Source organism: Lactuca sativa, chromosome 9 (assembly GCF_002870075.4).
Source record: "Lactuca sativa cultivar Salinas chromosome 9, Lsat_Salinas_v11, whole genome shotgun sequence".
Taxonomy (NCBI): domain Eukaryota; kingdom Viridiplantae; phylum Streptophyta; class Magnoliopsida; order Asterales; family Asteraceae; genus Lactuca; species Lactuca sativa.
In genome coordinates, this window is record NC_056631.2 from 93,421,969 (window position 1) to 93,435,823 (window position 13,855).

General features: G+C 36.2%; 1 protein-coding gene across 1 annotated transcript; it reads right to left on the reverse strand.

Moving 5' to 3' along the window:
- Positions 1 to 2,764: 2,764 nt before the first annotated feature.
- Positions 2,765 to 3,607, reverse strand: LOC111885204 (uncharacterized). The gene has a single exon (XM_023881483.1). It carries the CDS (start codon positions 3,605 to 3,607, stop codon positions 2,765 to 2,767), a length of 843 nt encoding a protein of 280 aa, XP_023737251.1.
- Between the last annotated feature and the right edge of the window lie 10,248 nt (positions 3,608 to 13,855).

Genomic DNA, 13,855 nt, shown 5'->3' on the forward strand with positions numbered 1-13,855 from the left:
TCAGGATATTCTAAGCATCTAATGTATGGACCTGCCATAGATTTTTTATAAAGTTTACCTTGGATTAACACGAATCTTGAGACTTTCATCCTGAATGCTCTTTCGTTTTTTCTTCTGTCGGGATCGTGTCATTTTGGAGATACTCCATAATGGGTTGGGTCCATGATCGCAGACTTCTTCGAGGATCGTGTCCATTGGGGTCCCCTTGAAGAAGGATCATAGAGTCAGGATCTTCAATAACTGCTACACTTTTCGGATGTTTAGGATCTTCTGATTTATTGGAGAGGGTTTCTATGGTTGGGGTTATTATATGGGCTATAGGAATCTTTGTCTCTGGTGGGATTCTAAGGGAGGATCCTAAATTGGCTAATGCATCTGCTTTTGTGTTTTCTTCTCTGGGAACTTGGGTTAGGCTAAAGTTTTCGAAATCAGAAGCTAATTTTTTAAGGATCTCTATATATAATGCTAATATTTCACCTTTCACTTCATAAGATCCATTGAAGTGATTGGTTAATAATAAAAAATCAACAAATACCTGAAGATCCCTGATTTAAAGATCTATAGCCAATTGTAGTCCCATGATGAGTGCTTCATATTTTGCTTCGTTATTGGTAGTGTTGAATTCACAACTGACTGCCTGGGGTAGGATGTCCCCCTGTGGCGACTTTAGTATGATCCTTAGCCCAGTTCCTTTTTGATTTGAAGCTCCACTTTTAATAGTGTCCATTTCCCTAGGTGTTTGTCTTTTAGGAGTTGTGACTTTATGGCGGATCGTGGTTGATATCTGATGTCAAACATGCTTTACTTTACCAACCATTTCGCCATTCTTCTTAACATTTCTGGTTTCCTCATGACATTCTTAAGAGGATAATTAGTTTTTACATATATAATATGTTTTTCGAAATAATGTCTTAATTTAGTGGAAGCAGTTACTAAGGCAAGAATTAGTTTTTCGATGTGAGAGTATCTGGTATCAGGATCCAGGAGACTTTTACTTACATAGTAGATAGGGTGTTGATCTCCGTTAAGATCCTTGGCCAAAACGACACTTACCACATTTGAGGATACTGAGAGGTAGAGAAGAAGTGGTCCCCTATCTATAGGCTTCACTAGCAGTGGAGCGGAGCTTAGATACTTTTTGAGTTCCTGGAAGGCTTTCTCGTGTTCTCCTGTCCACTCAAATTTTTTGTTCTTTTTCAAGATATCATAGAAGGGATTGCACCTTTCTGAGGATCTTGAAATGAACCTGTTGAGTATTGCTACTCTTTCGGTTAGCCTTTGGATGTATTTTGTTGAAGATGGGGATTTCAGCTGGATGATTGCTTTGATCTGCTGTGGGCTTGTTTCTATTCCTCTCTTGGTTACCATATATCCAAGGAACTTGCCCGACTTCATCCCGAAATGGCATTTGAGCGGATTCAACTTCATATTGTATTCGTCCAAGATGTCAAATGCTTCCTTAAGATCTCTGAGGTGATCTTCAACTTTCATTGATTTTACTACCATGTCGTCAATATAGACTTCCATGGTGTCCCCCAACTTGTCTTTAAACATCCGATTCACCAGTCTTTAATATGTCGCTCCTGCATTTTTAAGATTGAAAGGCATTGTAGGTTAACAATATATACTTGTTGGTGTTATGAATGTTGTATCTTCTTGATCGGATGGCTCCATCTGGATTTGTTGAAATCCTACTGAAGCGTCCATGAAGGTTAAAAGTTCGTGGCCAACCGTTGCATCTATCATAGAGTCAATGTGTGGTAAAGGGAAAGGATCCTTAGGAAAAGCCTTATTAAAATTTGTGTAGTCTACACATACTCGCCATTTTTTGTTTTTCTTTTGGACGAAAACCACATTAGCTAGCCATCTTGGGAACTTTACTTCTTTGATCATCCCTGTTTTGAGGAGCTTCTCTACTTCTTCTTGGATGATCTGATTCCTTTCAGATGCAAACTTCCTTCTCTTTGGTTTTATTGGTCTGAAAGAAGGATCAATATTAAGTTTATGAGTAGTAATACTCTTGTCTATACTTGTCATATCTTCGTGTTTCCATGCGAATGTCTTGCTTCTGGTTCTTAGGAAGTTCAACAAATCTTGCTCGATTTGTTCAGGCATTGAGGATCCTATGAGGAGTTTAGCTTCTTGATCCTCGATGCCCAGGTGAACTTCTTTCACGTCCTGTTCCTTTGTTTCTAGAACATGTCGTTCCCCTATCTTAATTGCTATGTTTGTTGAGGTTTGATTGTGGATTTCATAGAGGTTTTATAACATTCTTTCGATTCTTTTTGATCTCCCATGATCATTACTGTCCCCAATGGAGTAAGTATTTTTACACATTGATGATAGGTTGATGGCACTGCTTTCATCTCGTTGATCCATGGTCTACCTAGTATCACATTATAAGAAGATAGGGTGTAAATAACATATAAATTTTGTACGGAGTTTACCCCTTCAATGTGTATTGGTAGCTTTATCTCCCCAATCGTGTGTTTTGTTTCCCTGCTAAGTCCTATGAGGACTGAGGATCTCGTGATTATCTATGATTAAGGGATATTCATTCTTTTCAGAGCGTCTAGGAGTACGATACTGACTGAGGATCCTCCGTCAACAAGGATCCTTTTGAAGAAATGGTTAGCCATATACGATGTTATTACGAGTCCGTCATGGTGACGATCCTGAATTCCTTCCCTATGCATCTTGTCAAACGTGATCTCCTTCTCACTCCTAACCATGGAATTCTTCCGTGCACTATCTTCCTTTTTTGTTATAGAGACCTTGGCGTGTCTTTTAGCCTGAGAATAAGAGGTACCAAGATGTTAGATCCGATTGAGATAACATTAATTATCTTAGCGTCAGAGGGTGGAGATCCTGGTTTCTCGGCGATCCTGTGACCATCCTGGCTGTTCTCCCTGTGTTTTTCTCTTTTTCTGTCTATGATCTCTTTGAGGTGTCCCTTACTAAGGAGGTGGCTGATTTCTTTTCTTAGGGCTATGCAGTCCTCTGTCACATGGCCAAAGTCTTCATGGTAAGCGCACCATTTGGACTTATCTTTCCAAGTGATGGACTTGTTATCCCTTTTCGGCCATCTTGCTTTGTCTCCAAGATCATGCATAGCATGAATTACACCTGAAATATCCACAGAAAAACAATAGTCAGTAATTTTAGGAATTTTTCCTTTTTCTCCTTCATCTTTGAGGGCATTGACCCTGTGATGATCCAGTTTGGAATAGGGCTTCGACTTGTAGGATCTTGAAGTCGAGGATTCGGCCTTTCTATTGGGATTCTCATATTGATTCACAGGGTTGCTTCTATTTTGGATTTCTCTATCCTCTTTGATTCCTATGAACCTCAATGCTCGGCACCTGACTTCATCCAATCTTTTGCATGCGGTCATTACAAGGTCTTCATAGAATGATGAATCCTTTCTTAGTCCCAGTTTAAATGCCTCTACTGCGGTGGCCATGTCGATGTTGGGGATGCTTAGAGCTTCCCTGACAAACCTGTTAACAAAGTCCCTAAGTTTTTCCTTAGGATCTTGAACCACCTGGTAGAGATCACTAGTGATCTTCTCGAAGGTTCTGCTGCAAGAAAACTGGTTATTAAACATATTGACTAAGTGTGCAAATGAACTAATGAAGTATGGGGGAACGTTTAGCAGCCATTTGAGGGCTGATCCTGTAAGGTTCGAACCAAAGCCTTTGCACAGGCAAGCTTCCTTCAAGTTCCCTGGGATGGGAATGATCTCCATCCTTTCTGTATTGGGCTATATGCTCTTCGGGATCTGTAGTTCCATCGAATAGCTTCATGATGAGAGTTTGAAAGCGCTTAGGAACTTCGGTATCGGCTATCGCGGGAGCAAATCTCAAGATTCTGTGACTTGTTGGAGACGCTTCAGGTATTGGTTGGACCACTCCGAGTACACTGGTGATCATTTGCCTCAGTTGCTGAAGTTCCCTGGCCATGTTTGAATTTATTCTTGCATCAACATTAGTATAGTTGGTATTAATAGTATTTTTGTTTAAGAAGTTACTAGAATCGAGGTTTCTAGGAGTATTGAAAGGATCATTGAGATCATTGATCACGGGTGCTTGGTTGTCCATAGTTGTCCCTAGGGTGACACCACGGTGGCAGGAACTATGTTCTTCTGATGATTCTCTGAGGATCCTGCGTCACCAAAGTTCAGGATCCTTGGTTGTACTGATGGGTTTTGACTTTTGAGCATTACAACATTCCTATGGTGTACATGCAACCCTAATTGCTTTGGATCTAAGTTTTTCTCTATTGAACATGCAAATACAAACTCCAAAGCAATAACCCTATGACTAGCATACAATTTTCGAAATTGACATATAAACTAGGGTTAGATGATTACCTCACTTGTTATATTGTAATAACAAGAACAATCCTTGACTTCTGAAAGCCTAGTGCCCCAAGTGTTGCACCTCTAACGAAGTTACAAACACCCAATGCAAAGAATGACTTGGAGAGGGAAGGATTTTCAGCTAGGGTTCTCTTAGAATCTCAGGGCCGAAAATCGCATGGTAAAGGGTTCTATATATAGTTGTGGTTGCTAGGGTTTTCAGGTGGAAACGCTAATACCTTGCTTAGGCAACAAACAACCCATGAACTCCTTCTTTAGATACCTTGGACGAAATCTGTTGGGCTTCCCAATATGATTTCGTCCACTCCAATTTATGGAATCCATCAACCCAATTCTGCAACTATTAATGATTTGCAGAACAGTCCCTCAATTATTAATCAGTTTCTTTAATCCCAAAATTAATATCAAATTAATTTCTGAATAATTACCAATTAATAATATGATTTCCAAATAATATATTAATCTTGTAATATATTAATAAAATCATTTTGAGTACCAATTTGTTATTCATATAATAAATCCTACTCCCTCTCTCTCTTTCCACTTGTCATCCTATCAAGTTGCATGAGTGAAGGCAACCCAAAAGGACCATGCTACATATCAAATCAAGTATATACCAATAATATTTATGTGCTTAGACACCTAATCCAACAACCTCCTACTTGGATAAGTCTAATAACTATTATTGCAAGTATGACTTCAAAATTTGACTAGGAATCGTAGCTTTCAAAAGCCGTTGTCAAACTCTGATCTTATAAGTAGTGCGTTCTTTAGATAAGTGATCAAATATTCCTCCATTCTACAAGATATCGTATGGACATAAGACATGGATTCATAATCATTCTCTATGCCCATGTGTTGTTTCCCGATTTCCTATTTTTGACGATTGAGAATAGACTACAATTGAACACATCAACTTAGTCCAGGCTTGGCCAAGCTCTTAGGGTGTCATCACTAAATCATCGAGGGGCCCACATATATCGCTTTTATCCCTCTTAGGGTAAAAGGAACGGATAAACTTCAACTCATATGCTTGCTTAATTTACTCATCAAGTCACACACAATAATACATTTTATAACACCAAGTTACTGGCGCGTTTACGTATCATTAATGTGAAACCGACTTGTAAACTGCAACTCATATGTCTTTGTTTCAAGAATATAAGATATTATCGTCTCATAATCACTCATGATATAATCCATGAACTGATTCAAATGAGCATAGATTTAATCCAATACTCAAATCCTATTTCAAGAGTACTCATGAACACTGCAACAAACTTGTGCTATGTCTAAACACTTAGACAATCTACAGTCGGATTCATGACAGTCTTACCTCATCACTTACTTCCAAAGTATGATCGACTGTGGATGTTCGTATAATCCTATTATTCGGTAAGCAAAACATGTGAAGTGAAACACGAGAATTATCTAATTAACTATGGTCTCAAAACTTTTGAATATAAATAAAACACTTATTATTTAATCACCATATTAATCGGACTTTATTCATTGTACACTGTTTCGACTAATCAACCACCTGAATTAAAACAATAGTCATCCCATGCTCCAAGCATGCATACTATGTTTATCTATGGTCATTTCCTTGTGAAATAGATCAAACGAACACATTTCCAATGATGCTCATTTCACAATTCCAAATCTTTATCACAAGTGTAAGAATGCCAAGTTATTGCCACTACTAGAATATGTTAGAGTCTAAACTTACATGTAATGATCGTTTTGTAATGTCTAGGCACAAAAGTCACAAAGACTCGACTAATGATATTACAAAACATTCCATTAGAGATTATTACAAGACAATTCCCCATAAATGAAGTCTCGCATTCAAGGTACATTCCTTGAACATCCTTCTTGCATAAAAGTTTCTAACTTACATAAAGATTCTCAATATCCAACTCCTATTATGGAAACATTTCCATAATTTCCATATGACAATCTATTCTTAATAGAATCCTATCTATTCAGAATTATATCAATATGGTCCATCCATTACTATACTTCCAACTGTCCACAAGCAACCAATCTTCGGTAAATCTTAGATTGACCTTGACAGTTGTTTAACAACTTCAGTCATATCTAGTCCTTTTTCCCTCTTAATGCGCTAGGCATTTGGAAACATCAGAACATGCGAAGATTATAGCATATGAAATCAATCCTATACTCGAAGCATATAGGATACGATTCATAATGTCTTACATAAAGATATGATACTTGACCAGTCTTTTGCTAAAATATTCCCAAATATAGAATTTCCTATGTTGAAACATTTCAACATGATATTCATATATGTCCATGACTTAGTTTGATTAAAATTTCAATCTAAACTTTTAGATTTGAATGAAGTATAATTGCCCTCTCCCTTAAATCTTACTATAGCGAAACAATTTCCAAATTCTACAACTTTGCAAACTTAGAACTTGGTTTCCTATAAATAGCATTGCTAACTTGCAACACTTAACATAATAATCAGGCTCCCACTAGCATAACAATTATGTTCTTACCAACATAACAATTATCCTCCCACTAGCTTTTACATGTACTCAGAAATCAGCTAGACTTCTAGAAATCAATACTTATTGACTTTCTTACCGAAGTTCAGATGTCTGATACGTGGTACTTCGATAATTCTTTGTCAAGACTTCTCAAGCTCAAACACCTTTCATTAGACAACTTATGTGTGTGTCTAACCCCTTTTATAACTTATGGAAATAAGTCCCGAATGTTCAAACTATTTGCCATTTCTCACAATTTGAACTATGAAAAGGGATGTCGTAATCATACTCAAATTTGAGAACGCAATTACCACAACTTCTTACTCTAATCCTTTGAAATCTACTTAGTGAAAGCGTTTCCTCACAATCATTTTCATGAAGTTGAAAGAAACCTCTTGCCACTTAGATTTTATGGTGTATGTGTTTCTATCCATGTGAACTTGTAATTTCAAACCACTATCATAAGACAAGGTTTATGACAAATTCAAACTCATATGGATTGAACCTGCTTAATCTTAATTTCTTGCCATTCGGCAGCACAAGGGCCTACCAGTGCCTCCAAATTATTGAGCAGCTCACCTACACTGATCAATGTACTTTCACTGATCAAGGTATTTTTCCTTATGCAATCAAATGAGAACTCATAGAACTCACACATATGGTCTACTTAACTATAATGGTCATCGAAACAAGATCATGTCAACATGACAGGTTATAAATCTCAAGTCATGTGCTAGTGATAACTAAAAGGTTTATTCTTGATTAGTTCTTAAAACTATTCAAGACCATTAAGACTCCCACTGACCTCTTTACATATAAGATTCTCTGTCAAGCAACATTTCTTGACAAACAAATATTCAAGAGTTGGTATGGATTCTTATCAAGATAACGCTTCATGTAATTGGTCTTAGTTGGTCTTTATTTTAGCCAAAACATCACAACTACCAATTTCAAATGTGCAAGAGTAAGAAACATTTCTACTCCACATTTCATGAGGTGTTATAAACCTACTTAAAACATGTCACTCAAGGTACAACTTGGAGTAACTAGAGTATGACTCTAATACTCAACTTTGGAACGAAGTATGACTCATCTTCTTGATTTAACCATTTCTACATTTCCCGATACCTCTTCTTAGTCATGAAAATGCACTAAGGTGTCCTTAGAGGATTAATTGTGACATGGTTCCATAATCATTAGGATGATCATAAAACATGATACTAAAGTTCTCTCTTTTCCTTTCAGATTGGAGAAATTTATCTTTCTGCCTAATTGGTTCTTCTTATTCGTTCTGCTATACTTTGAAACTTTTCAAGGTACTAGAATTACACTTAATCTTGTAAGCATAACCATATTTACCGACCTATCAGTAAATCATGACGAATAGACTTTAACGTCCTTTGTGGTGGATCTGACCAGTGCACATAAATGTGTACTAGATCCTTTAGCCTTTCACTTGAATCACATACATATATGAACAAGGAATTAGTCTCAATTTACCAAGGATCAAGATTCTCATAGATCACACAATTCAAATGGTATGATTCCAAGTTTCTATCCAATTGAAATTTGGGTGATGAGAATCCTTCCTCACTTAGCAAATTACGATACTACCATAAATGATATAACCAAGAATCAAATCCATTTTAAACATTGCTAATAATAGAAATATATAAACACCAATTTTCCATAAATGCCACTGCAAGGAAATATAATGTAAATAAAAACAATTTTATTAATGTGCGGAAAACTTGTCTTTACAATACAAATACATGCGAAAACTATGTTTCTAAATATTCCTAATCAATCTATCATAACTCCTAAGCAGCAGCTCAAAAAGCCGATCATCGAACCATGTGATTAATATCCATCTCTTCACGATCAGACTCAACTTACTCTTCTTTTAAGCTTCCTTCCTTTTCTTCGATCCTACAAAACGTCAAAATGCATACTTATCAAATCATGTATTGATGTTGGGTTATATTTTTGTGGTTTATGCTGGGCATATAGTGTTTTTGTTCTTGGGCTTGAAATGTTATTTTTTTAAGGCTTTAATGTATTCTCGGTTAGCTGGACCGAAATCATCTAGTGATTTCGGTCATGAATGGGCTTGGGTGTTAATGGGTTGTATACTTGGTTCATATTTAAGCTTAGCCAAATATTGTTTTAGGTTGTTCGTTCATTTTTATTCTTGTTGGTGTATCCGGCTGTGAAGGCTTTCCTTGATGTACCAGACGATTTCTTCAAATACAATCGTGTGCATTAAGTTATTTTGAGTGTTCTTGAATCACTATTTGGTTTACATTGCGCATTCACTAAATAGATTGATTGATATTATGTGAGATATATTGTTTTGGGACTTACAATTGGTATCAGAGCCTCGTGCAGGTATCAATCAATTCAAGAACCTTGGAAACCTGTTTTTAGTAGTTTTGAGAACTCTTTTCTTAATTGGAGATTAACTAGTTTCTATTGAAATTAATCAATTTTTGCCTAATCATCGATTAACTGTTCTTGAAATTCTGGAAGTTCTTTGTGTTCTTCGTAATCTTCATCTGAATTATCGGAATTATCCTGGAACCTTATGATTTAAATCACGAAACTTAAGGAATTTCGGTATAACAAATCACAGTGTTCAGTTTCATTATCTTTAAGGGTGTTCAGTGAAGTGTTTTGGTCAAAGTCCAGGATTTTTGGTCAAAGTTTAGACCGAATTTTGTTTGATTTTTGGTTGAATTTCTAGACCGAATTCTTTAATGTGTTCGGTTAACCATATTAAGGTGTTCGGTCAATAACTCAGTTGACTTTTATTGTCTTCGGTCTGCCCTTGACTTTTGGATACTTTTGGTTTTATTAATTGAAATGGATTCTCAATACAATAGTTAATAAATACACAACATATGTTACATCGTAAACACCTAACAGTCCTGAACACTATTGCATGTTGTCTCTTAATCACTCGACATCCTAATCAAGTTCCAGCAGCTTTAGCTTTGTTACCTGTGATGCATATAGTTTGACTAGGTCAGGTTTGGAGAAACCTGGTGAGAAACATAGTGTTTTCAATCCTACAATATTATTATGATATTAATCCATAAATAATAAACCTGCAAAACCAATTATTACCAACAATATATCATTTATCATAGATATCCATAAGACAATCTACCTCGTCCCATCAATTCTCACATACTGATCCTATAACATTGATCCTTAAGATCTAAACTGATGGATCACTGTAAACAACGAGTAGAGTCATCTGCTTTGGGGATTCCATGGAAGTAGAAGTCAATAAAGGCAACCATTAGAGGATAGATTATAAACACCAACGAGAATGGATATCTGTTATGTTACATAATATGTTTGTGGGTTATAAATCCACATTAACAACGTAATTCACGAGACTTGTCTAGATTAGTCAAGTGTTGTTGTCTTACTCTATGAGATGACCAGACATACCTAACTAGTTGCCTCTTGTCGTCTTACTCTAGGAGATGACCAGACATACCTAACTAGTTGCCTGATACAGACCCGCCATTTACGGCTATCCAAAAAAGAGGAGGAATAATAGTTCAATACTCTGGTATGTAACCCATGCCCTGACATGCAAAACTGTCATAGAACACAACTCTACTCGTTGTTCTAATCTCACATACACCCTTGGTATAAAACTACCCAAAATTCGAGCTTAATTGAACTAAGCATTCCTTTCAAGTATTAGTTTGTAAATAGACATGACTATTAAACCCATAATCCATCTTAAACACAAATTTCATGTTTATAAAATACTACTGCAATATCGGGTATAACTAAGCACTTATTCAATTTACTTTGAACTAAGTATCTTATATGAGTCTTAGTTTATAACTAGACATGACTACTATACCTATAATCAATTTCCAAAACGATTGTTAATTTAGGAAAATACTTATCATAAAATAGGTATACATTTAACACAAAGTTAAACAGTAAGTATTTGGTATACATTTATTATTCTTAAGTAAAGATACTTATTTTAAGATAGTCATGTAGTATTACCAAATATTTCTTATAACATAACCACAATCTTATCCGATTCGTACAGTGTAAGTATTACCAAATATACATTTAACACATATTCCCGATATATAATAAGCAAATAATTCACATATAAACTTTCAACTAATATTTAATACTTTTAATAAATACTTGTATTAAATCATGTTCTTGAAAGTAACTATGTACCCACTTGATTGAGGTGGAAGACTTAAGGGAAAGTCAGCTCCTTGGCTAACATTTCAACTTTTTCCTTTTAAACGACCTAAATGCGAATATTACTAAGTCTTAGTATTCTTTCATATTTATATGGGTTATATTAATCGTTATCGGATTCTTCAGTAATCCAAAAAAAAAATACTTCAAGTTCTACCTGATAAGGAATGACCAGGTAAGATTATATCGAAGTAGGATTTGTTTGATAAAAAGATGTATCGTTTGGAAATTCCACTTTAAACACCTCACAGATCTAGCCTGGACATCACTCCCATAAGTAGATCACTCAGTATTATAACTGGAATTACTGATAAATCTTATTTATAAGTTCATAACAATAATGATGAACACAAATATAAATTACACTTAACAAGAGTAGTAAGTGTAACTCACCTTATGAGATGTCTAGCGAAAACTTAGAACTCCACGGGCAGAACTTCGTCATTAAGTCTTTCTTCTGAAAAGATTCCTCCGACGCTTCAACGCTCAACTTACGGTACTAAAACACCAGAAAAAGATGTCAAATCACGAAGGATTGACATGCTCGAGGGTAAGAAGACAAAGACCCTTGAATCAAGAAAATTGTGCAAGAAATATGAAAGGCTAGAGCCTCTTATTTATAGTAAACAAATTTTCGAAAAGCTCCCTTATAGTTTGTAACGTCCCAAAAATAAGACAAAAAAATTTCAATTTTAATTTAATAAAATGGTAATCCAAACATTGTCATACAACCAAGATAAAACAAAATATATCACTACATCACAAAATATCATATTAAATCACAAAATGCGGAATAAAATGGTGTGTGCTCTGCAATCATCCCCAGCTCTTCCCTTTTGAACAAGAAGTACCTGAAATATAAACTGAAAACCGTAAGCACAAAGCTTAATGAGTTCCCCAAAATACCACATACCACACATAATAAACACATACGGGGCCCCCTCCCTTCATCGGGCCCCGCCTGAGTCTCACCCGACCTCGGGCTCCGATCGTCATCGAGCCCCGCTCGATTTACAAATCTATCAATAACCAAGTCCCACTTGAAATTGGGTTCCACCCGATACACATATAAGCATATAAACATATAATCATACTAACACATGCGATAATCACAAAGATAACAACATACAATACAGTAATCGGGTCTTGCCTGACATCGAGCCTCACTCGGTATACATACCAATACATACACATGCAAGAGTTACGCAGACATCTAGCATCCTACATAATAAACCATGGACCGACATTGGTGCCTTCGACCCGCTAAACAAAGTGAGGAAACTCACCTTAGACTGTTGAATCTCACGTATAAATCTCTGGCTGTTGGTCCGCTAAAACCTCCGCACTATCAACATAAAACAACATCCGGTTAATAATTCAATCCCGACTCACACTAAGAGTCTAAACTAGGGTAAAAGACCATTTTACCCTTTACTTAACTTGTCCCAAGGCCAAGGCCCAAGCCAGCTATCCAAAAGTCCCAAATTCCAAAATGATCACCCAAAGTCCAAATATGGTCCAATCATCCAAATTGGGCCCAAATCCCTTTGTGGTCATTTAACCAAAAGAGTCCAATAAAATGGCATCAGCCCAAAAATAGAATTCTGATGGCCCAACAAAGCCATAGACTCCTAAGGTCCAACATGGGCCTAATAACCAAAATCCAAAAATTCTGAAGCCCACTGTTGAGTATGTGGGGCGTGATGGGTTTTGAGCATTCTAACACTCCTATGGTGTACATGCAACCCTATAAACCTTGGATCTATGTTTTCTCTATTCTGCATGCAAATATTAAATATTCCAAGGTTTCATCCTAACTAGCATATTATGAAGCACCTATACTATAAAGTTCTAGTTAGATGACATACATTTTGATGTAGCTTGATATCTTCAAGCTTTAAGAGCTTAGCCCCAATAGTGTGGAAGCCTCAAGTGGAATCACAAATCACCAAAACACCTTGGAAGAATTTGAGAGAATATGTATGCACACTAAAATCGGCCCACTCTTATGTCCTCACACACTAGTGCCATTTCTTGTGCCAAAGGCCTCTTTATATAGTATGGAGGATTAGGGTTACATTCATGTAAACCCTAATACCCATGACCTTTCATTTCATAGGATCCATGGGTTAAAACTCCATGGACTATCCATGATAGCTTAGCCCAACCTAAATGAACTTGGCCCATTTCATATATATAAGAGTCCATATTTAATTAGTTCATTTTGATCACTTAATTAATTCTAAATTAGTTCTTGATCAATACTAATTAAATAATATGATTCCATATTAATATATTAGAACTTATAATATATTAATATAAATCATAAATATATTATTCTCAAAAGACTATTCATATAAATTGTGTCGGTGAAGTGCAACCCAAATGGACCATGCCGAGTCGGGTCAAGTACATACAAAATATAGTTATGGACTTAGACATTAATCCAACAGGGCGTACTCTGCCCGTACGCTTAGTGTACACGCTTTAGGGCTAGTACGTACCAGCTTGTACGTCCAGCGTACTCCCCAGTTGGCCATCGCATATCATTAAACACTTAATCCGCTTAGCCCTTACTCCATACTCTCAGATCTGACTTCCTTAAGGTGACATATCACGTAAAGTTGGCAATTTTACGTGCATACATGGCTTAATGAGGCTCTAAAGCTCAAAAGATCTTAATAAGGGTCTTAACACATGCATGAGT

What these genes read in the sequence shown, in the direction of transcription:
- LOC111885204 (XM_023881483.1), bottom strand. Translation starts at nt 3,607, where the DNA reads ATGTTTAATAACCAGTTTTCTTGCAGCAGAACCTTCGAGAAGATCACT.